This window comes from Chiloscyllium punctatum, chromosome 42, assembly GCF_047496795.1.
Source record: "Chiloscyllium punctatum isolate Juve2018m chromosome 42, sChiPun1.3, whole genome shotgun sequence".
NCBI lineage: Eukaryota > Metazoa > Chordata > Chondrichthyes > Orectolobiformes > Hemiscylliidae > Chiloscyllium > Chiloscyllium punctatum.
This window is the reverse complement of record NC_092780.1, coordinates 3,249,717-3,274,829: the sequence shown is the minus strand read 5'-3', so window position 1 is coordinate 3,274,829 and position 25,113 is coordinate 3,249,717. Positions and strand designations below refer to the sequence as shown.

The following is a 25,113-nucleotide window of genomic DNA, read 5'->3' as shown; positions in this document are numbered from 1 at the left end:
AAGAATATTGTGCTGGGAACTGAAGGTTCTAGGTAACTGAATAAGTGGAATACTCTAAAACAGATACCTCTGCTGGCAATGATATCCCCAGCTTGTGCTTTAACAAAGTGCTGAATGCAGATTAAACAGGGCCATCCCATTTACAATGCAGCACGGTCTGCAACACAGCTGCCAATATCCTTATGTAATACCCACCCTGAGAACCTGCAGATTAACTGGGTGGCCATTGAGATCAGGCTCCTGTTCACAGATCAGTTATCCCTTGGGATAAAAGGGATAACTGAGAGTTATCCCTTATTGGAGTGAGGATGTGCTGTTAAGTTGGGGTTGGAGGGGGCTTCTCTTAGATTTCTAGTGTGTGATGCAGAATGATACCAATGCAGAAATGGACATCCACAGTGGGCCACTCACCTTGCCTTGCCCCAGGGTTGGTATTGTTTGCTGCCCTTCAATGTGTATAACTAATCAACTTTCTTCAATGGACAGGAATGCCCCTGAACCTTTACCTGGGTCAGGGCACAGCAACCTGCCCACTGGTTCCCTCAGTATGTGGGATGTGGGCACTCAGAAATAAGCAAAACGAGGAGGCTTTCCGATATTTTGGTACCAAAACAGAACAAGACCTTGAAACCCTAACCAATTGCGGGATAGGGGCCATGGTTGGTAGTTATGGGTTACTTAAGTGTTTGGTTGTGAAAAGAGTGCATTTTTTTGTCCTCCCTAAGGCCAACTACTACCATTCCAATAAATATTCCAAATACAAAGGATTCTCTCCCTCCACCAATAATACAGACAAACTCTGCTCCAGGTCTAGTCTGACTGTGTGAGGTAAAGGCCTAGTTTTAACAGGATAACAATGTAGGAGTTCAAGGACAATGGGTTACTTAGTAACTTCCATTTCCCACTGAGACAATGCATATCTATTCTCCACCACTGTGTATCCAAAGACAAAATCTCCTGGTGACAGTGTGGAGGGAGCTTTATTCTGTCTCTAACCTCACGCTGTCCCTGTCCTGGGAGAGTTTGATGGGGATAGTGTAGAGGAGCTTTACTCTGTATCTAATCCTATGTTGTCCCTATCCTGGGAGTGTTTGATGGTGACAGTGTAGAGGGAGCTTTGCTTTGTATCTAGTCCCTGGGAATGTTTCAGAGTGAAATGGAAAGTCTGCATTACTTCAGTGACTATTCCTGACTAAAAGGTAAAGTCATCATGGTCTTACCAGACCATGGGGTTGCTCTTTCATTGAAGACAGAGACAACTGGTGGTGATTTAACCTGAGGGTCACCATGCCTCAGGCAAGGGGAGAGGTTGAGAATCCTTCATAGCAACCTCAGCTGTTGTGGGAAGTTGAACCCAATCTGTTGGCATCACTCACCACCCATCCAGCCAATTGGGCGAACCCTCCACTCCTGATGATATCAAACACAATTCAAATTACATAAAGTAATGTATTTTCCTATGTTTTCAGGTATTCTCAAAAAGCCTTTGAAAGTTATTTGCGGTCTAATGGAGCACCAAACAGATATGGGACCCCATAGTGTGCTGAGAAATCATGGACATATTTCAAATCGGAATTCTGATTGAGGATGGGCAGATATCTCAGTGAGGAGAAAGTGAAGACTGCAGATGCTGGAGATCAGAGTCGAGAGTGTGGTGCTGGAAAAGCACAGCAGGTCAGTCAGCATCCGAGAAGCAGGAGAATCAATGTTTCAGGCAAACGCCCTTCATCAGGAATTCCTGACCTGATGTGCTTTTTCAGCACCACATTCTCAACACAGATATCTCAGTGATATAGTGTAACCCTGCCATGATGGCAGGGTTGGTGGGGGGGGGGGGGGGGGGGGGGGGGGTGGGATGATGGTACTGGTGCTGGCTACATTAGAACCTACCCTCAGAGCAGGATTCCTCTGCTTCTATTGCCTCATCAGGCTTCTTGGCATCTAGTGCAGGAAAACATCAGGTTAAACAATTCTGCTCAATCAACAAAGCTTCACCTCAATGGTTTATGAAAATCCTAATCACTGGTTCCTCTTGACAAAAATGTCATTTTGACAGCTGCTTTTGTTGGAAATGCTGCTACCTTCTAATCCACAGATGGGATTCTGTATAAGGCCAGCACATACATTTGTGTCCAGCAGTTCCACAGTTTGACAGCCTGTTGTATAATGGACTGGGCTGGCCTATTGTTCATTTGGACAAAGGTATAATTTGACACCCTCACTCCAGGTCAGTCCACGCAGATGGAGTGCAGTCATTACACTTATCTAGTAGAATTTCTACAGTGTGGAAGCAGGCCATTCAGCCCATCGAATCCACACGGATCCTCCGAACAGCAGGAACGGCAGGGAAAGGAGTGTGACAAGAGCAAAAGAAATGGCTGCAATATGTTGAGCATCTCATTTGAACACATCGATCATGTTTGAATATAATTGTCAAAGAATATCTTTAAAAATGTAAATGTTTTGAAGCTTCTTTTGGTCTGGTAAGCTGAAATCCAAACACTACCTCTCTGTTAAAAATGTCCTACTTTAAACCAATATACCCCAAATATAGCTCTAAAAACAATATCTTTCCGGGTCTCTCAGGATTCTTTGTCATACCTTATATCCATATTGACTTTTTGCCCAAATATTAATTTAAAATTAGTTTAGCCAATAATTACCATTTCATCTATGCCTCATCCCAAATATGGAAATTGAGGTTTTGGGATTCAGCAGTGTCAATGACGGGCAAGGAGGAGAGGGAAATGGTCCAAATTTAAAGGGTCAGATAAAGGCATAGCATAGCACACCAATCCTGATGCAGAAGAGACTGTACAAAGGCCTGACTAGACAGGAACTGCACAGAGGTCTGATTACCTACCCTGATGGCGGAGGGTGGAATCAGTGATATCTTCAGCTTCCAGAGAAGAGGGCTCCTCAGTTGAGAAGGCTGCAGTGGGAAGATGGCAGGTTACAGAAATTCCACAGTCACATGAGCCGCATTCATTCTCTCCAGGATATATACTGCCCCGACATCAACCTGTATTGCAGGCTGCAGTCCAGGAACCCATCTCCAGGGACTGCTGGCAACAACCAACTGAGGAGCCAGGAAGAAGCAAGGGTGCTACATTTAATCTTTTCTCTAATGGACTGACCACAGCACTTTCCTCATCACAGCCACCTTGATCGGGCTTGACTGTTCTCCAGTCTTCATGATTGAGTTGTTGAGCCAGGGTTGGCTCAATTGCAAAGCTCCATCGCAGCCCCAGGACTTGATCCAACAGACAGTCAAACCATTGAGTCCAGGGTACTGCTGGGTTTATGCCTGTTCTGTGCTGAGTCAGTGGATCTCAGTTAGCGTGATGGGAGGGATCCTATTATTGTTATAGGAGCCTTGAGATACCGAAAGGTTAAACTCACCAAACCTCCTCCTCCTGTTCACCATCCTTACAAGGAATTAAGGGATACGGGGAGAGTGTGGGTAAGTGGCATTGAAATGCCCATCAGCCATTATGAATGAGAATATTACACTCCAGTTTGATATACAGGCAGGTAGTACCTTCACAATAATTGTTAAAGGTGATGTGTATGTACTGGTCCAACGGTTTGGAATGACCAGAGTCCAAGGGATGGAAATGAACATATGAACAAGGAACAAGAGTAGACCACTGAGCTCTCCAAGCCTGCTCCATCATTCAATAAGTTCATGGCTGATCTGATTTTAAGCTCAACTCTACATTGTTGCATATCCCTGATAAACTTTCATCTCCTCAAGAATCATCAAGAATCTATCTATCTCTGCCTCATAAATATTTAAAGAGTCTGCATCCACTGACTTTTGAGAAAGGGAATTCTAAACATGCACAATTCTCAGAGAGGAAGGTAAATGGGCATCCCACTCTATCTTCAAACTATGACCCCTGTGACCTCCAGATTCTCCTATAAGAGGAAACATCCTTTCCACATTCACCCAGGCATATCCCCTCAATATCTTATGTGTTTATATCATCCCTGACTGTTCTAAACTCCGGAGGATACAGGCCCAGCCCTGCCTAACATTGCCTGAGAAGGCAATCCACTCATTCCTGGGATTAGATGAATAAACCTTCCCTGAATTGCTTCCAAAGCATTAGCATCACTAATAGTGACTAGTTCTGTACACAGGACTCCAGATGGAGTCTCACCAATGCTCTGTATTACCACAGCAAAACCTCCCTACTCCTGCATTAATTCCTCTCATAATAAACCATCAAATTCTGTTAGCTTTCCTGATTACTTGCTGTACCTGCAGACTAACCTTCTGTGATTCATGCACTAGGACACCCAGATCCCTCTGCTTCTCTGAGCTCTGCAATCTCTCACCATTTAGATGATGTATAGTATATACTTCTTTTTTATTCATTGTGCCAAAACGGACTATTTCACACTTTTCCACCTTGCTCTCCATTTGCCAAATCTTTGCTCACTCACTGAATCTATCTGCTTCCCTTTGTAGGATGCTTATGTTCTCTTCACAATCCACTCTCCTGCCTATTTTTGTGTCATCATGAAGAGTTCCTGCACCTTCGATCCCATCATCCAGATTGTTTCCATAAATTGTGAAGAGTTGAGGTCCCAGCACTGACCCCTGGGGTACACCATTTGGGACATCCAACAGCCTGAAAATGACCCACTTATTCCTCCTCTCTGCTTCCTGTAATCCAGCCAATCATCTCTCTGTGTCAATGTGTTACCCCAAAACACTATGAGTTTTATTATTCGCAACGACCCTGGCTGTGGAACCTTATCAAACGTTCTCTGGAAATCTAAGTACAATACATCCACTGGTTCCCCTTTATCTACAGCACAACTTCCTTCTTCATAGAATTCTGAAAAATTACATGATTTCCCTTTGATGAAACCTGATTACCTTGAACTTATTCAAGAGTCTGTTATAAAATTGTTAATAATAGCTTCTAACATTTCCCTATGGCAGAGGTTAAGATAACTGACCTATAGTTTCCTGCTTTCTGCTTCCCTCTCCTTTTGAACTAAAGAGTTACATTAAAACTTTTCCAATCTAAAGGAACCTTCACTGAATCTAATGAACTTTGGAAAATTAAAACCAACGTATCAACTATTTCATTGTCTACTTCTTTTAAGACTCTGGGATGAAATCCATCAGGACCTGGGGACTTGTATACTCTTGTGCCTAACAACTTTCTCTATTCAATTTCCTTGGTAATTGTAATTTTTTTTCAGTTCCTCCCTCCCTTTCAACTCCTGACTGACAGCTATTTCTGCAACGCTAGTTGTACCGTCTGCAGTGAAGACTGGTGCAAAATATCTGTTTGATTTGTCTGTCATCTCATTTTCCACTGTTGAATGGATTATAATGACAACCATTCCTTGTGAGCCATCTTTCAGCAGGGGGTTAATTAAAATGCATGGGGAGGGGAGGTGTGGTGGTGATGTAAATGAGCAGATGTACTTGTGACAGAGTACGGGTTGTCTACATGAAGAACCTACCGGTATGTTTCTTTTTCTTAGTCCTCACATGATCAACAACCAGCGGTCCAACTACAGTAGTAAAATGCAGAGGTTAAAAAATGTTACTCAATTCAAATAGAGAGTTAATTTTTGCATTTTCAATCCAGAAACAGGCCATTCGGAATAACTCACCTATTCCAGTGTTTATGGTTCACGCTAATCTCACTCTACTTGGTCACATACTATTAACATTTCCTCTATACTTTTATCTGTAAACATCTAGCCGTCCTTTAAATGCACCAATCACAATGCTCCATCCGACAGCAAATTCAACATTCTCATCACGCACTGACCAAAATGTATTTCCAACAAGGTACAAGTCAGGAGTAATATGCAATACGCTTCCCTTGCCTTGGCTGAGTGTAGTTCCAACACTCAAGAAGCTCAAAACCATCAGGAACAGAGCAACCCCCAATTGATCAGCATGCCGTCCAGTTCCTAGGTCAAAATCCCGAAACTATTTACCAAATGTCAGAAGTCACATGACGCCAGATTATAATCCAACATGTTTATTTGAGATCACAAGCTTTCAGAGAGCTGCTCCTTTGTCTGTAAATTCTGTGCCTGTGTGCTTCTCTTCACTCCACCTGACAAAGGGGCAGCGCTCTGAAAGTTCGTGATATCAAATGAACCTGTTGGACTATAATCTGTGACTCCTGACTTTGTTCACCCCAGTCCAAAACTGGCATCTCCACATCCTACATGCCTAACAGCACTGTTCAAGTAGCTCAAGTAGGCAGCTTGTTATCATCTTCTCAAATACGATTACGGATTGGAAATAAATGCTGTCCTAGCCAGCAATACTCTTACCTCATGTATAAACAAAAAGAAAGTTTGCTCTGAAATCCTTCTTGGATTCATTATCTTCCACTGATGGCTCTTGTTGGTGTTCCCCAGATTGAAACATCTATTCTGCATCCACCTTATTTAACCCCTTCATAATATTCATAACCTCCATTGACACCCCTTAGCCTTCCCTTCCTGAGAGAAAAGAGCTCCAGCCTGTTCAGTCTTTCTGAAAGTTATAGAACATAGAACATAGAACAGTACAGCATAGTACAGGCCCTTCAGCCTTTGATGTTATGCCGGCCTTTTATCTTACTCTAAGATCAGACTAAGGACAAACTCTTCATTTTACTAACTTCCATGTGCTTATGCAAGAGTCACTTAGATGTCCCTAATGTACCAGACAACAGCTTATCTGTCTGGTATTATCTTTGTGCATCATCTTTGCATCTTCCCCAGTGTCTCTGCATTGTTTTTAATTACTAAGTAAGGAGTAGCAGGAGTAGGTCATGTGGTCTCTCTAAGCCACTCCAATATTCAATAACAGCAAAGCCAATCTTCAACTTTTACTTTACTTACTCATATTATGCTCATGTTCCCTTAAAGGCCAAAGATTGGTCACAATCATTGATGTCAGTTTTGATATGTTTAAGAAAACAAACATCCATAGGTTACATTAATAGAGATTTCTGAAACTCCATAACTCTCTGATGGAAGAAACATCTTTTCATCTCAGTCTTTTATAGCAGTTCCTGCAACTTGACACTAATTTCTGCAACACAGAGACAGGAACAGTGCACAGTAAATGTGGTTGAACTAGGTTTCAAAGGAAGTTTCACATAACTACCCTGCATTTCAATTTTGCTCCTAACAAAATCAACCCCAGCATCTTGGTGGCCCTTGTTCATCCTATTACTTTATTTTCATATATTCAACCTTGTTATTCAGAAGCAAGATTCTGAGGAAGGACATTGAAAAAAAAAATCAGATTCTTACTTTTGTTTATTACGCTGGTGTCTGCAAATCACAGAAATTAATCCTGCCTGAGCTGTGATTGCAAATCCTTCATTATTATTTATTTTCTGTTTGTTAATCAATGTTCAGAGTCTTGAGTACAAAAAGAGTCAATATACACAACTGCAGCGGCAGTTATGGAAGAGCTGTGATTTAGAGGAGAAGTATTAGAGGTATATTGTGTTACAAAGTCAGAAAAAAGCTTCTGAGCTGACAAGGCTGAATAGAGAATCAATGCACAATGTGGCAAAATACAAGGTGCAGTGGTATGACCACGGCTGCATCACTCTGGGGACATCCTGAGTGGAGATTTGATACATAGTGGAGAGATACATAATTATCAATGGCTTGAGTTTCCTGGTATTTGGTTGCTGAACAGAGAACAGGATGGTTATCTGCTTTCCAGCTAGTCAAACCCATTCTGTAACAATTCATCCCTGCCCTGTCCATCAAGACCACAGTGTTAATATTGAGGTCATAATCCTGACCATCCAAAACGTGGGAACATTTCACACCCACATTCAGTATATGAGGTCAACTGTTACCAGAACTATGTCAAAGAAAAATAGCCTGAAACTGAGTGCAGACAATGAAGGACAAAGAAAATAAGTTCATGATTAAAGATACCAAACTCCTGTGGTCATCACTGAAGACAGAACGTCTAGGTTGGTAAGAGATTTGAATCAGATTCTGATCATCCTTTTGTTATACCAACAGAGTTTGCTCCATTATGATCTCCATCATATATTCTCCCAGTCAAGAAGAATCTAATTTGAACATGTGTCTGTCACCTTTATTTTCACAACTATCAATAACAGTATCTTGTGTCTTTAAAATGCCACACAATGTGGCTGCTGTTCTGATGTCAGATTGTAGCACCATGCTAGGGACAGTAATCGGGAGCTTGACATAATCAAACCTGCAGGAATCGAGGATGTTGAATTATACAAAACACTTTGCTTTTTGTTGCTCAGTTTCACGAATAAGAAAATCAGGTACAGGAAAATAAAAATTGGTGAGCTCTCAACTGAAACTTCTGAGTTTTTAATCTCCGTATGTAATTCTCAGAGAGCAGATATCAAGGTTTTAGGGATCTTTGAAATCTTAGCAGGTGATCTATGGAGAGCTACTTCACTGAGAAGAAAAATAAATAAATACGAAAGGATATAGTAATCTTCATAAATATCTTCAACGTCCTTGACTTACTCCATGGGATGTGGGCATCATTGGCAAAGATGGCAATTGTTACCCATCCCTAGCTGCCCTTGAAATGGGCAGCTTGACCATTTCAAAGGGCAGTCAAGAGTCAGTCTCCTCAGTGGTGTGGAGTCACACATAGGCCAGGCCAGGTAAGGATGGTAGATTTCACTCCCTAAGGAAATTAGTGAACCAGATTCTTTTGTTAAAGCATCAAATCAATGATAGTTTCATGGCCACCATCATTTTCAATTCCAGGTACATTGATTGAATTTAAAGCCCAGCAGGTATTAGGATGGGGTTTGAACCCACCTCCTCAGAGCATCAGCTGGGCCATTGAATAACTACTCCAGTAATATTACCACTATGTTACCATCTCCATACTATGCAAACACTGTTATTCTAGTGCAGTTACTGCTGGCTGGAATATAACTGTAGAAATAAATAACTTCAATTTGATCTCAAGGTAAAGCACAAAGTAAAAGCCTTGGTATAACTTCATCCTGCCAGTGTGTAGATAATTGAATGAACCCCCAGGAAATGTGCGTTTGGTGTTTTCAAGTGAACGCAACAAGGCACATCTAGATTTCTTACGTTTCAGCCGATGGGCTCTCTGTTTCTCATGTAGCTGCTCAATCTCCTTCTGTTTCAACTGCTCAGCCTGCTCGATCTGCCTTTTATTATCTTTCAGGGCCTGTAGTGGAACCAGTGCATTGTTAATGAGACTTACAGACACAAATGTGCAACAGTTTCTCATATGGTCAGATTACAAAACATTAAATAATAATGAAAGATCAAGTCCTGGCGTTTATGCCCAGCTTGGTACTAGTTGCTTGATCAGAGATAGGTGGCTGTTGCAGTGGGACAATTAAGCTCAATACCACTTGGTTGAGGGATAGTGGCATGAAAGGAGACAGGCAGCAGTTATTAAAACAAATTCAAACATCTTCCTTAAAGATATAGATAATAACATGGTCACAAAAGGGGCTGATTAATGACCAAAAAGGGGATCATTGCAGAAGGCAGAGAGCATGGCCAGGATATTGAATAAAGACTTTCCACCTGCATTTACCAAGTTCCAAAACATCACAAAGACCTGTATCCTGCCATTAAGTCCCCCTTTATTTACACTGTACATGACACTGACCCAGCTCCCTCACAGCCAGCTCCTACAGTGACCAGAACCTTGACACTCCTGTTTATTTCTGTCAGCCAGGGCTCCCTGACTGGACTGGATTAACAGCCCCAATCAGGGAACTCATATTCTATGAGCTCCACCTGGATGACCTTGTTCCAATCACTACACAATGGAGAAGAAGTTGCCATAAAGGAGACAGTTGAAACTCTGGATGGGCTAAAACAGATTAAGAGAGGGTATTAGAAAGGCCGCATATATTTAAAATTGAGCCAGATGAGATGTACCCAATGTTACTGAGAGAGGAAACTGAGAGGATAGGGGAGTGGTGGGGGTGTGTTTGGGAAGTGCACTTTTCAAAGTTTTCCAATTCTCCTCATAGAACACCCAGAGTTGTACCAGAGTACTGGAGAATTACAGAGGTTACGCCTTATTCAAACAAGAACACAAGGATAAAACCAGCAATCACATGCCAGTCAGTTTTGCCTCTGTGATGGGAAAGCTTTTAGCAATAATAATTTGGCACAAAATGAACAGTCATCTGGATAAATCAAAAACAAATAAGGAAAAGCAGAACAGAATATTAAAGATAAACCTTATTCAGCTTAGTTGGTTGAATTCTTTCATGAAGTGTTGGATTGGTGAGGATAATGCAGTTGCTGTGGTGTAAATGGACTTTAAAAAGGTGTTCAATAATATGCAAAAAGACTAGCTTGTCAGCAAATTTAGAACTCATGAAATAAAAGCGACAGTGATAGCTGGATATGAAGTAGTTTGGGTGAACAGTTCAGTCTAGGCAATGGCCTCGTGATATTACCACCAGACCGATAACCCAGGGATCCAGATAATGTTCTGGGGACCTAGGTTTGAATCCTGCCACACCAGATGGAGGAATTTGAATTCAATAAAATCTGATTAAGAGTCAAATGATGATACCAACTTTAAGTACACTTAAGTCATCATTGGACAAGCATATGGACGTACATGGAATAGTGTAGGATAGATGGGCTTCAGATTGGTATGACAGGTCAGTGCAACATCGAGGGCCTGTACTGCACTGTAATGTTCTATGTTCTATGTTCTATCATGAATCGATTGTCAGGAAAAAACCCATCTGATTCAGTAATGTCCTTTAGGGAAGAAAATTGTCATCCTTACCCGGTCTGGCCTACATGAGACTCCAAACCCACAGCAATGTGGTTGATTTTTAATTGCCCTCTGGGCAATAAATGCTGGCCCAGCCAGTGATGTCCACATCCAATGAATGAATGAAGAAAATACAGGAGAGGTCCCCAGGAGCTGGGGGACCACTGTTTCTTCTGGGATATATTAATGATTTGGACTTAGCTGTACATGGCATCATTTCAAGTTTCAAAATACTAACAGCTCAAAAGTATTGTGAATTGTGAGGAGGATAGTAACATATTTCGACTGAACACAGAACAGGCTGGAGGCATAAATAAATGAATTCTAATGGAGAGAATTGTGAAGTAATAACATCTTCCCTGAAAGAAAGAAAGGAGATAATTGATAAAAAGATCTAAATTTCAGAGGGTGCAGAAATTATTTAGAAAAATAGTTACTGAAACAAATTTGTGGCTAGTCCGGAGAAACTGAGGCCCTTCTCATTAGAGAGAAGAAGATTGAGAGGAGATTCAATCAAGTTGTTCAAACCCATGAAGAGTCCAGAGACAGTAGACAGGGAGAAACTGCTTCAGTTAGTGGAAGGGCCGAGAACCAAACAACACTCAGATGAGATCAATGACAAGGGCATCAATGGTGTCATGAGGGGAAACTTTATTTACACAGTGAGTTGTTTACTCTTACATTCTCTTTTATCCTTTCCACTTCTTGAACATCTTTTGCTTAAATCTAAATTCTTTCCAATCTTCAGGCTTACAACTTGTTTTGGTAGCATTACAGGGCTCTTCCTTTAATTTTACACTATTTTCTTTTGTCTTTTGAGCTACATTTGGTCAATGTTTCTGCTGGACATTTTGGTTTATTCTTTAATTGTCTACAGGAATGGTGTCAGAAGACTGGAGGTTAGCAAATGTTGTTCCCTTGTTCAAGAAGAGAAATAGAAACAACCCTGTGTGATGGTTGATGGGAAATATTCATCCTGGAGTTCAGTTACTGGTGATGTACCGCAAGGATCTGGTTTGGGTCCACTGTTGTTTGTCATTTTTGTTAAATTACCTGGATGAGGGTGTAGAAGGATGGGTTAATAAATTTGCAGATGACACTAAGGTCGGTAGAGTTGTGGATAGTGACAAAGGATGTTGTAGGTTACAGAGAGACATAGATAAGCTGCAGAGCTGGGCTGAAAGGTGGCAAATGGAGTTTAATGCGGAAAAGTGTGAGGTGATTCACTTTGGAAGGAGTAACATGAATACAGAGTACTGGGCTAATGGTAAGATTCTTGATAGTGTAGATGAGCAGAGAGATCACGATGTCTAGGTACATAGATCCTTGAAAGTTGCCACCCCGGTTGATATGGTTGTTAAGAAGGCATACGGTGTGTTAGGTTTTATTGGTAGAGAGATTGAGTTTTGGAACCATGAGATCATACCGCAGTTGTACAAAACTCTGGTGCAGCCACATTTGGAGTTCTGGTCACCGCATTATAGGTAGGATGTGGAAGCTTTGGAAAGGGTTTAGAGGAGATTTACTAGGCTGTTGCCTGGTATGGAGGGAAGGTCTTACGAGGAAAGGTTGAGGGACTTGAGGCTGTTTTGTTAGAGAGAAGAAGGTTGAGAGGTGACTTAATTGAGGCATATAAAATAATCAGAGGGTCAGATAGGGTGGACAGTGAGAGCCTTTTTTCCTCTGATGGTGATGGCTAGCACAAGGGACATAGCTTTAAATTGAGGGGTGATAGATTTAAGACAGACGTCAGAGGTAGTTTCTTTACTCTGGGAGTAGTAGGGGTGTGGAACACACTACCTGCAACAGTAGTAGACTTTTCAACCTTAGGGGCATTTAAATGGTCATTAGTTAGGCATATGGCTGAGAATGGAATAGTGTAGGTTAAATGGGCTTTAGATTGGTTCCACAGCTTGGTGCTACATCAAGGGCCGAAGGGCCTGTACTGCATTGTAATGTTCTATGTTCTATTTAAGAAAATGTCTGTCAGTTTGATGCAGTGGGATTCGAGGAGGAAGCGAATTGGGCAGTGCATTACAGTATCTGGATCATATCATGGGACACACAGGCTGAACGGAGCTGTGATTAAAGTTGGCAACACTTCAAAAGTTTCAGTGAAACTCAGAGGATGGTGAATCTGCCCTGAATTATCTAGCAGCTGCCAATTTGAACAGAGTCAGTGCCTGGCTCTTTCCCGTTTTTGCTAAATCAGCTGGGACCCTGTACCTCTGAACCACAGGAAAATAGCAACAATTAAACACCACATGGATTAAACAGGAGTTACTCACATTTGAGATTGCCTCCTGTGCTGGCTCATCATTCAGCAGCCTGGCTTTGCTCAATGCCTGTTCAAAGAATGTGACTGCCGTCTGAAGTTTGCTTTGTTTAACTGGAAGAATAAAAAATAGTGAAAGTTTATGGATTGTGTGAATTTTCTCCGTTATTTTCCTCTGCAGTCCTGGGATGAAGCATGTGTCCTTTTTGTCGACTGAGTCAGAACTGCATCACCAAATACATCAGACAAGCACATTAGGGTGTTTCCTTTAATACTCTTGGTCCCCAGTATGGAAGCTCTTGGATTTAACTCTACTGGCTTTGCACAGCAGAGAGCTGGAACCTCCAATAGCCGGATTTCAATTTTATGGATGTACAGGGGGCTTGAGTGTGTTAAAAAAAACACTGTTCAAAGGGACAACTGACTCCAGCCATCTGTCACATTTGGTCTTCTAGATAGTATTGTATCCAAAGCAAAGCTCGGGCAGTGACCAAATATACAAGGTAATCTTGGATAGTGAGCCTGAGGTGATCAATGAACTCTTGTATCAAAACTCTTGAAATCTTGTACATTTCCCACCAGAATTAATGTTAACTTCATAATATAGTCTTCAGTTCTCCGACAGACAAATAAAGTTCTGACAGGACATTCTAGGATGCCTTAGGCAGTGACTTACTCTTTCTATGTGTGTGAAATTAGCTAGTTTCTGTTAGAAAGATATTCAAACCAGAAACCTAGGACCAAGCTCCTCAAAATTCTGCAACATCCCAGATGATGAAATTTATAAACTCATCATCCCAAATGGAAGTTTATTTTGATTGTAATGGCATGGCTCATTTTTAGTACAAAACTATGGAAAGTGACCATAAAAGAAATTTAAAGCTACATTTATGTCCAAACTGGATGAATATAGGAGGATTTGTCATGAGTTTGATTTTGGGAAAGACTTTGCAAAATATTCCATCTTACGTTCAGCCTGTGCCACAAGTACATTGGCGTTCATTTTCCACTCTTCATCTCCCGTCTTTTGCGCCGATGCCAAAGCCTTCAGACCGTAATCTCGAGCTTCCACGTTGTTGCCGAGTTCCAGGTGGCATCGCCCAATCTCGTGGAAGAGCCAAGTACGTTCAAGGTGGGTTTTTGTTAGAGGTTCCTTCTCTGACCAACTGTCAAAATCCCAAATAAAATGATGCAGTTTCCCAAAAGCAGGTAGTTTTAAAAGGATAATTTTTAATTTGGTAAAATGAACAACAATCAGCAGCTCAGTTAATGCTGCCTGACATGGAAACATAAAGAAACCACACAGACTTTCCCTGTGTGTGTTGGAACTAGCAGACTGTGGTACTCAGCTACAGAGACTAGAAAAGGTTCAAATTTTAGTCTTTAGTCTCCCCTGGGTAGGTGCTCTCAGTCAAGGAAACTGGGGCACTCTCCTCATTGGCTCTGGTTCTACATATGAATATATGAACAAGGATTGGCCATTCTTCTGTTTGAGTCTGCTCCACCATTTGATAAAATCATGGCTGATTCAATTACCCCACATTTTCACATGCCTCTGATAACCTTTCAACTCCTCACATAACAAGAACTTATCTCCCTTGGACTGAAAAATATTCAGAGACTTTACTTCTGATGCCCTATCAGGAAGAGAGTTTCAAAGATTGTCAGGATATTTTTTGCCTAATTTCTTAAATGAGCTGCTCCTAATCTTTCAACAGTGACCTCTAGTCCTCAATTCTTCATAAAATGAAATATAATTTCCTCATTTACTTCTCAGGATCTTATATCTTTCAATCAAATCATGTCTGTTTTGGACCAGACCAAACCCCCCTTTAAATATGTCAACGAGATAGCGAGATCCTAACTTTTATCATATTTAAAGGCAAGTGTAAGGTGCTGCGTTCTACATGTAATTTGATTGGTCACACTACTTGTCTTTAAGCAAAACAGACTTTATTCTTCATCTACAGTTATAATATAAACACAAGAAAGAACGGTTAGTATAACTTAAACTCTAGTGGAAAACTTAACCATAACAGATTACTTAATTACTAAACAGCAACTGTTCCATTATAGTAACATCCCATAAAGACAGCATTGGTAAAGGCAAATTCAGTAAAATAGATTGTCTCACATGCAATGTGTCTCTAATCCAGGAGGAAAGAACATGAAGAAAAAATTCTGGCAGAGAAAGAGAGCTCAAGCCTTTTGCTGCAGCAGAGTGAGATCTATGACAGCTTCATAACCCCAACAACTACTGAAAGTTAAATGAAAACCTGATTCTGTGGGAGCCTGACTCCACCCATTCATGCTGTTTCTATTTATAAAAACCCACACCTTCACAAGCTGTTTACTTTATTGGATTGGAACAGCCCCTCAACACCTCTGTCTCAACCTCTTTTCATAAAAGATCCATGACAAAATATACCTCTTAAAGACATTGTATCATCATCTCTTTCACTATTTATAGAGATCATGGCTGATCTATAACCTCACTCCATGTACTTGCCTTTGGTTCATATCCCTTACTACCTTTGCCCTGTCTGATGATCCACACAGATAAATGCTTTTTGGTCAGAATCATTGGGGGATGGAATCCTGATTGATTTTGCCTTTTCATAGTCTAAAGTGCTGAGTAATATTTCTACACACCAGCTGAGATCAATTCATGGAGCATAATACGGGGATTTTCCCGTTGCTATGTTAAAGTGCTGCACAAAACCATAGACCAGTGTTCTGGCATAATGGCTAATCTACTTAAGTGCACAAACTCAATAGCAAGAGACCTCATGTACTTAGAAGTTTAAGGGGTGATCTGATAGAAGTCTTCAAGATATTAACAGGATAAGACAGAGTAGATAAAGATAAATGATTTCTACTAGCTGGAGATTCTAGAATGAAGATCAAAGTCTGAGAATTAGGGCCAGACCGTTCAGGAGAGATGTCAGGAAGCATTTCTACAGACAAAGGGTGGGAGGGGTTTGGAATGCTTTCCACAAATGGCAGTGGACACTGGATCAGTTGTTAATTTTAAATCTGAGATAGGTAAAGTTTTGTTAAACAAAGGTATTAAGGGACATGAGCCAAAGGCAAGTACATGGAATGAGGTTAAGATCAGGCAGGATCTCTGTAAATAGCAAAACTGGCTCGAGGAGCTGAATAATGGTCTACTCCAGTGATAACAATAAGCCCAGCCTTTTCAAGAAAACTAGAATCCCATAGTTATTGGTTTTGTTCTGCTCATTTATTGGATGGCGGGTGTTGCTGGCTGGGCAAACATTTATTGCCCAGAGGGCAGTTAAGAGTCAACCACATTGCTATATCCCTGGAATCACATGTTGACCAGACCAGGTAAGGATGAGAGATTTCCTTTCCTAAAGGGCAGTAATGATCCAGATGGGTTTTTATAACAATCACTAGGTTGTCATTAGGCTAGTTTTTGAATTTAAGTTCAATCATCTGGGATTTGAACCCTATCCTTAGAGCATTGGCTTACATGACTGGTTCAAGGACATTACCGCTAGACCACCGCTAACACCCCAAACATAAAAACAAAGGAAGGCTATTCAACTCCTCAAGCTTGCTCCCCCATTTAATTAGACCTTACCTGATCTGAATCTTAATTTCATTGACCTTTCTTTGGTTTTGAAACACAACACCCTGTCTCAAAAAAAATCAATCAATCTCTGTTCTGAAATTTCCAACTGACCACAATCCTCCATCTCAAACAAACTGTCCTTTAACCCCAAGGGGAGAGAGTTACAGATTTCACCCCTCTTTGTATGAAAAAGTGTTTAATGACATCACCCCTGAATAACCTGGTTGTAATTTTAATATTTTGTCCCTCTTTCTGGACATCCCCTCCCCTATCACCAGAGGAAACATTTTCTCTCTACCAACAACTATTACTTCCTTTCATCATCTACACCACCTCGATTAGATGTCCCCTCAATCTTCTATATTCAAGGAAACACCACCCTAATCAATGCAAACTCATAACCAGAGACCCATGATCATTCTGGTCAATCTGTCCCACTCCTAGACCAGTAGTTCTTCCTGAGGTGCAGAACTCAAAGGTAAGATGAAATCGGGTGTCCACAGAGTTTCAAAGAAGTGAAAGCAAATTCCATCCTTACAAACACATGGAGCAAAAGGATACTACTCAGTCCTTCAAGCCTGCTCCACCATTCACCAAGACCATGATTCATCTGATTTTAAGCTCAACTCTACATTGTTGCATATCCCTTGATAATCTTTCATCCCCTTGCTCTTCAAGAATCTACCTACCTCAGCCTTAGAAATATTTAAAGATTCTGCATCGATTGCCTTTGAGGAAGGAAGTTTCAAAGAATTTTCTCTGAGAGGAAAAGACGTTTCCTCATCTCTGTTCAGCCATCTCTACTCCCTTTGCAATCCACTGCCCTTAAGGTTTAGGCCAATAATCTTATATTATCTCTTTTACTTGATAACAGTTTTTTAGTAAACTCCACACTTGAAAGAAACCCTGAAATCTCTACTTCGCTATTATTTCTGGTTTCTCACTATTAAGAAAATACTTTGCTCTTTCTTGACATCCAAAAATGGATAACTTTATATTTCCTACACTGCAGCTGCTAGATTGTTTCTCTCTCATGCCATTTATTAATGTTGCTTTCCAACTTTCTGCTTCCAGCTTCACTATGTACTGTGACAGCAAACCTGGACAATGGAAGTCAGTTAGCTCAGTTGGTTGGTTGGATGGCTAGTTGGTGATACAGAGTGATGCCCATGTTGTGGTTTCAATTCCCACCAGCTGCAGTTACTGTGAAGGATTCTCCTTCTCAACCTCTTCACTTGCTTGAGGTATGGAGACCCTCAGGTTAAACCATCATTAATCAGAAAGCAGGACTGTAGTGATTTCACCTTTTAATCTGGAATCATCAACATAAAAAGGAAAAGGATCTGTTTAAAATTTTTTTTAATCATTTAATGCTGGATGGTTGGATTCCAATGTTTCCCAAACATTTTCCTATTGTGACCCCAAATCAATGCTTGGAAATTGTCTTAATCCCTCAGTGAGAACTGGCTAGATGGGCAAAGAGAGCAAAAACAGGAGGACAGCTACTACTATATTCATAGCAGATACCACAAAACCCTAAAATTCCAACTCATGAGCCCATTTGAGGTCCCAACCTCCACTTTGGGAAGCCCTGAACTTGAGAGTGAGAAATCTCTCATTGATATTCCTCTTCATCACATCAGAAACAGGTCACAGCAATTGGCTATCAATATGTGGGTAACTATTCACACAATGAGATTCCAAAAACAAGTGTGTTAGGTGAGAAATCAATGTTGGACTCAGTGCTTTACCCAAAAATGCCAAGGGCACTCATGCTTCAACATAAGCTGGAAGTGTAGTGTCACATCGATACCTTGCTCTCTGGATACTGCAGTACCTTTGCCGTACAGCCTTAAACTCAAGTCAGGTGGGTAGGATGCTTATAATAATGGACTCTACCCTTCCACCTTCACTAGAATACAACCTATGATTATATGAAGTCTTGTACCAGGACTAAGCGTCAGGCAGGAGTTTACCCATCCCCGTACAAGATCCTGTTCCCAAGCAAAATACCTTCAGAATTTGGAACCAGACACACCTGTCGATGGGATTCCAGGTTATTCCTTATAGGCATCTCAACACCAAGCCTTATACTTACACCTCCACAGCCTTTGAAAATTCACCGATCCTTGCGTACACTCTGCCGATGTTGTCGAGGGCTCTTGATTTTGCTTCTAAGTTGTCACTGTTTACAATTATAAAAACAATGATGAGGAAGTACTTCTTTGTAATGCTATTTTTAATTATCTTAATTCTGTCCAATTGTTCAGGTTGAGTTGCTGGATTTGAGCCTCATTACCATGCTCAGAGTCAGGCAGGTACTTTCAGTCTTTTGGTCAGCCCTGCTCTCAATCCCGAAGCCGGGAACCTCTGGTTTTCTGCCCACCATCGACTTGCATTCAGCTGCTGCACTGGCAGTATAGAGCCGCAAGACATACTGAGAACTGTCAACAGCAACATTTATACAATGCCTTCACATAATAAAACTACTTTATCAGCACTTCATCAGAAAAAAAGGTTTATCACTGAGTCACACGTCCTGGGACAGAGGGTTGGACACACAGCTACATTCACAAAGGATTGGAGAGATAGGAAGAGGCAAAGCCATTGAAGGATTTGAAAACAGTACGTATTTTATGTTTTTGTTCCCGCTAAAAGGAGCCTTTTGTTTTGTTCTATCACTATTGGCATCAGTTTCCCTCTCCCAGCTCCATCAGCTGATCAACATTTCTTTCTGAGTCTAGACTGTGAGATTCAACCTGCCCTTTCAACTCAATACTTTCTGACAGGGTTCACAGTGATAATGAAGAAGACTGGATTTTACCTCCCCCTTTCCTCCCTTTCCCATGCCCTCATCCCAATCCCTCAGGAAATGCCCAACAGTGGCTACATCATCCGCTTCAAAATCAGATAAACCATGAGGAAGTGTAGGCCTCTGCTGTGGGACACTGTGTCAGTATTGTTTTTGTGGAAAACTGAACCCAACTCCAGAGTTGGGGTTTCAAGCTTGTTGTTAATTGTGCATTAATCAGGTGTTTTGTTGTATTCAGGAAGATATCATTGACTAAGGATACTCTTGTGCTCCTATACAGGTAGAAACTGCTAGTTGCATTAGGAGTTGCACATTAGTAATGTGTGTCTCTGTAAATAGAATAAGTTTAAATCACCTCCAGTTCTATCCTTCACTGTTTGGCTACCTGGATGGTTTGGAAGCAGTAACAAGCAATGGATTACACTCACAATTTCCTGGCAATTTGCAGGTCTTTCTGATGACTTGTCAGAGCATCCTCAAATTCTCCCAGCTCAACTTGGGCGAGCCCGATGACGTTATACAGGTTTCCCAGGAATTCAGCCTTGTTAGGAACCTCTCTCTGTGACCACTCTTTCACAATTTGCACCAATTCCATGGCCTTAGTCTTACATTCCTCAGGATAACCATCAGCCAACACTGAGCAAACACAAGGCAAAAATGAAAGTGAGTGAGCCTCAAGGCACATCATTCATTTATACCATCCTCACACATCAGCCTCACTCATGACTTTTAAAGCAGTAATCACCAGCTTTTGATCACTCACCCTATCGACTCGGCACTGAGCGTGGGTCACCCCTGGGACTTGGTGGTTCATACGGTTCAGAACACAGATAAATGATACCTGTCCTGTTTTTAATGGGGCAATGCAGAGGGAGCTTTACTCTGTACCTAACCCTATGCTATCCCTGTCATGGGAGTGTTTGATGGAGACAGTGTAGAGGGCGTTTTATGCTGTAGCTAACCCTGGGCTGTCCCTGTCTCAGGATGTGGAGACATTGTAGAGAGAGCTTTACTCTGTATCTAACCCTGTGCTGTCCCTGTCCTAACAGTTTGGCAGAGAGTGAGATTAATATACCTGACCCCATTACATGTTACTAAGGTGCCTGTAGTGGGAGATTCATTCTAGTGAAAATTCCTACTGCAACAATGAACGATCTTTTTCAGGAGTTGTCATTCTCACATACACATGTCGATCTCCTCCATGCGCTGGAGGATGAAGGTTGTTTGCTCTGTCTCAGCTTGCTTCCTTTGGGTTTTCCAGCTTTGTGCCTTTATTCGCTGCTCACGCTCTCGGGCGAAGATTGGTTTCTGCTGCCTCCAGAACTCAGTGCGTGTATCCAGGAATGTGATCCCGTTCACGATCAGTTCCTGGATGGTGCCTCCACTTTCTGTGTTGGTTTTCATCAGTTCTGAAAAGAAGGATGGGGAACATCTTGGTCTGTCAATCTCACAATAAGGAAAAGGCGTCAACAATTCTTACAACAAATTCACCCCCACCACTACCTACCAACCTTCCCCCTTCCTCAAGCCCTCACTCTCTCTACTTCTCCCGGAATGTCTCTATTGGAAGGGCAGGACCAGCCCACGTTACTTTATGAGCTGCTGCTGCCCGCCATGAAGGTTGCTGCCATCATCCTTCCTAAGGGTCAGAGACTGAAGGGCCTGTTAGGTCTAGTGTGGGAGAGGGTGGCTCAGTGGTTAGCACTGATGCCTCACAGCGTCAGGGACCTGGGTTCAATTCCATCCTCAGACAACTGTCTATATGGAGTTTGCGTATTCTGCCCGTGTCTGTGTGGGTTTCCTCCAGGTGCTCTGATTTCCTCCCACAGTCCAAAGGTGTGCAGGTTAGGTGAGTTGGACATGCTAAATTATCTATAGTGTTCAGGGATGTGTAGGTTAGGTGCACTAGTCAGGGTAAATGTAGAATAATAGGGTAGGTGAATAGGTCTGGGTGGGTTACTCTTCGGAAGGTCGGTATGGACTTGTTGGGCCAAATGGCCTGTTTCCATATTGTAGAGATTCTATGATTCCTGGTCTCACTAGAAGAGGCCTTTGTATTTAATAAGATATTGTTTGTTAGCAAATAGTTACAATTTAATAGAAAAGTCCTGTGGATTCTAGAAACCGAGAGCTAACCAGGAAAATGCTGGATAACACTCAGCAGTTTTGGCAGCATGTGACTGGACAGTTCTGAAGAAGCGTCATACAGGGCTTGGCGCTTTAACTGTGTTTCTCTCTCTGTGGATGGTGCCAGCCCTGCTGAGCTTCTCCTGTGTTCTCTGATATAACAGAGATTGTGACAGTGACTTCAAGGAGGAACTGGTTATCCCACTAAGCACTCATTAATCCCCCTCTCCCTCAGCGCTGGGGTACTGAGGTAAATTGTGCCCCCTCTACTACACCTGTCCGAGGTGAGATCAAGTAACAGCAGAGTTTTCTGCAGGTTGGGGCCTTCCTGAACCCGAGTGGTCCTGAGTCAAGGGAGGCATTTTTAGGATTACCTTTGTTTGGTTGTTTTGGTGTGCAGGCTCTGCCAGACAAGCAGAACAGGAAGGGACTCAACCTTCTATCTAGTCCTCCCCTTCCAAAAGCAGCTGATAGACTGGGTGGTTGGTGTTGGGGGCAGCAGAGAAGGGGATACTTTCCTCAGTCTGTGTGGGGAAGCACTGGACCCTCTCTCCAAGCCTCCTCTTGGTGACAGCCATTTGAATCATTAACACTGATGTTCAGGGCAATAAGCCTTCCAGCCTGCTCCTCACAGAACCTCTTCATGCTCAACAATCATGTCTCACAAACTTGATTGAGTTTTTTGAAGAAGTATCAATGAGGATTGATGAGGGCAGAGCAGTGGGTGTGATCTGTATGGACTTCAATAAGGCTTTTGACAAGGTTCCCCATGGGAGACTGGTTAGCAAGGTTAGATCTCATGGAATACAGGGAGAGCTAGCCATCTGGATACAGAATTGGCTCAAAGGTAGAAGACAGAGAGTGGTGGTAGAGGGTTGTTTTCAGACTGGAGGCCTGTGACCAGTGGAGTGCCACAAGGATCAGTGCTAGGCCCACTATTTTTTATCATTTATATAAATGATTTGGATGCGAGCATAAGAGGTATAGTTAGTAAGTTTCAGATGACACCAAAATTGGAGGTGCAGTGGACAGCAAAGAAGGTTACCTCAGATTACAATGGGATCTTAATCAAATGGGCCAATCAGCTGAGGAGTGGCAGATAGACTTTAATTTAGATAAATGTGAGGTGCTGCATTTTGCAAAAGCAAATCTTAGCAGGACTGATACACTTAATGGTAAGGTCGTGGGGAGTGTTGCTGAACAAAGAGACCTTGGAGTGCAGGTTCATAGCTCCTTGAAAGTGGAGTCGCAGGTAGATAGGATAGTGAAGAATAAAATCATGATGGGAATGGATAGGATAAAGTGACAAAGTCTTTTCCCTGGGGTGGGGGGAGTCCAGAGGGTATAGGTTTACGGTGAGAGGGGAAAGAAATAAAAGAGACCTAAGGAGCAACTTTTTCACACAGAGGTTGGTACATGTATGGAATGAGCTGCCAGAGGAAGTGGTGGAGGCTGGTACAATTGCAACATTTAAGAGGCATTTGGATGGGTATATGAATAGGAAGGGTTTGGAGGGATATGGGCTGGGTGCTGGCAGGTGGGACTAGATTGGGTTGGGATATCTGGTCGGCATGGACGGGTTGGACTGAAGGGTCTGTTTCCATGCTGTACATCTCTGTGACTCTGTGACAATTTGAAAGTTTATTTAAAATTGTGAAAGGTTTGTTGTTTTTAGATGGACTGGAGCTCCCACTAGTGGCGTGTGACCGCCTGCAGCAACTTGCATTTATGTGGCACCTTTCACACCTCAGAATATTTCAAAGTGCTTTATAGTCAGCAAAGTACTCTTGGAAGTGCAGTGATTGTTGCAGTGTAGGAAGCGTGGCAGCCAATCAGTGCAGAGCAACATTCCATAAATAGTGATTAAGTAATAACCTGATCATTTGCTCTAGGTGATGATTAGGTGGTTATTGAGGAATAAATGTTGGCTGGGTCACTGAGAATGTAACTGAAAACAACAAATGCTGGAGATCACAGCAGTTCAGGCAGCATCCATGGACAGAGAGCAAGCTAACATTTCGAGTCTAGATGACTCTTCATCAGAGCTGAAATGATGTGTGGAAGGGATGGCATTTATGCTGTAGTTGCGGGAGGAGAGCGCGCGGGGCCTGGTGGTAGTGGGTGTAGAGAGCTGGTGAATAAACGATGTTGATACTTCAGATTATGAGGTCAGAATGTGTGAGAATGATTCCAATCACTTAATCTGAACTATCAACGTCTTTTGTTCTTGGCCATCTACATCCACTACCCCCAGGCCCCGTGGGTGTGCTCCCCCCACAAACTATATCATAAATAGACTCGAAACATTAGCTTACTTTCTATCTCCATGGATACTGCCTGACCCACTGTGATCTCAGCATTTGTTGTCTTCAGGAGAGATTCCAGCATCTGCAGTAATTTGTTTCTATTGAGAATGTAGCCTATTATAGACTATGGATGGGTGGATGATCCTCCTGAGAGTACAAACTGATCTCACTGAAAGTCAGCACAAATGAAGGTGTAGGCCTCCCTCCCAGGGAGAGAGAAGTTATTCCCTTGGGAGGAAATTAACTGGGACAAATAATAATTATGGAAAGGTCTTGCTTTAAATGTCAGACATAGAAGTGGGGAGGGTTTGGGTTTATCCTGAGAGACCTCTAGTATCTGGGACCAACACAACAAATGAAAGGGTGAGGCTGGAGGAGGTCCCAGACATAGAGAGGGGTGAGAATATTGATGTTGGGGCCCAATGACTGTACAGTAAAGGGTGGAGGACATGGGGGTGGTGGAGGGTGAGGGCTGTTGTGGGGTGTGGACGTCTACCACAAAGAGTAGAGGACCTTCCAGTTTGACCAGAGGGTGCGCTGAGTTGGTGGATTCAACTCTCAGAGTTTGTTGCAGCACCACAATCAACCTACTTACAAATAAAGATTAACTCCAGGCTCCAGCTCCTGGTGCTACATCTGATGGTCGTAAAGTCACTTCATAATGTTCACACAGGTGGGCAGATCGAACAGTGAACAACTGAACTGATTAGCTTCTTATTAGTGAATTTATACAGACAGTGAATCTTTACCTTTGTCTAGGAGCAGATTCTCCAGGTACTCCTTGTCCCCATATAGCTCTCCCAGAAGCACTCGCACTGTTTTATTGGTTTTCGGTGCATCCTGTTCAGTTTTCATACTCTGCTGCTTCAGGTTTAACTTCTGCCTTCGCAATTGAGATTTGGTTTTTGGTAGGACTTTCTTAATGAGAGATAGAAATTGGGATCAGTCTGCTCTCACTGTCCTGGAGTAACAATAGAACTAAACAAGATCGCAGTTTAAATCTCAACACAGCATCTGGTTAATATAAATTCAATGTCATAGAGTCTTGGAGTCATACAGCACAGAAACAGACCCTTCAGTCCAACCAGTCTATGCCAACAATGTTCCTAAACTAAACTAGTCCCACTTGCCTGCACTTGGCCCATATCCCTCCAAACATTTCTTAGTCATACATTTATCCAAAAGTCTTTTAAAATGTTGTAACTG

The 25,113-nt window shown here is 42.1% G+C and overlaps 1 protein-coding gene across 3 annotated transcripts in view; it reads right to left on the bottom strand.

The window, feature by feature from the left end:
- odad4 (outer dynein arm docking complex subunit 4) overlaps positions 1-25,113 on the bottom strand; it is a 95,365-nt gene that overhangs the window by 60,334 nt on the left and 9,918 nt on the right. For all 3 annotated transcript variants that reach the window (XM_072561214.1, XM_072561215.1, XM_072561216.1), the window contains exons 5-11: positions 24,657-24,825; positions 20,659-20,883; positions 19,903-20,110; positions 18,761-18,847; positions 14,034-14,230; positions 13,078-13,178; positions 9,103-9,202 (exon numbers count right to left, since the gene is read on the bottom strand). In XM_072561214.1, the coding sequence (XP_072417315.1) occupies positions 9,103-9,202; positions 13,078-13,178; positions 14,034-14,230; positions 18,761-18,847; positions 19,903-20,110; positions 20,659-20,883; positions 24,657-24,825 (1,087 nt within the window). The remainder of the gene's footprint in view (positions 1-9,102; positions 9,203-13,077; positions 13,179-14,033; positions 14,231-18,760; positions 18,848-19,902; positions 20,111-20,658; positions 20,884-24,656; positions 24,826-25,113) is intronic.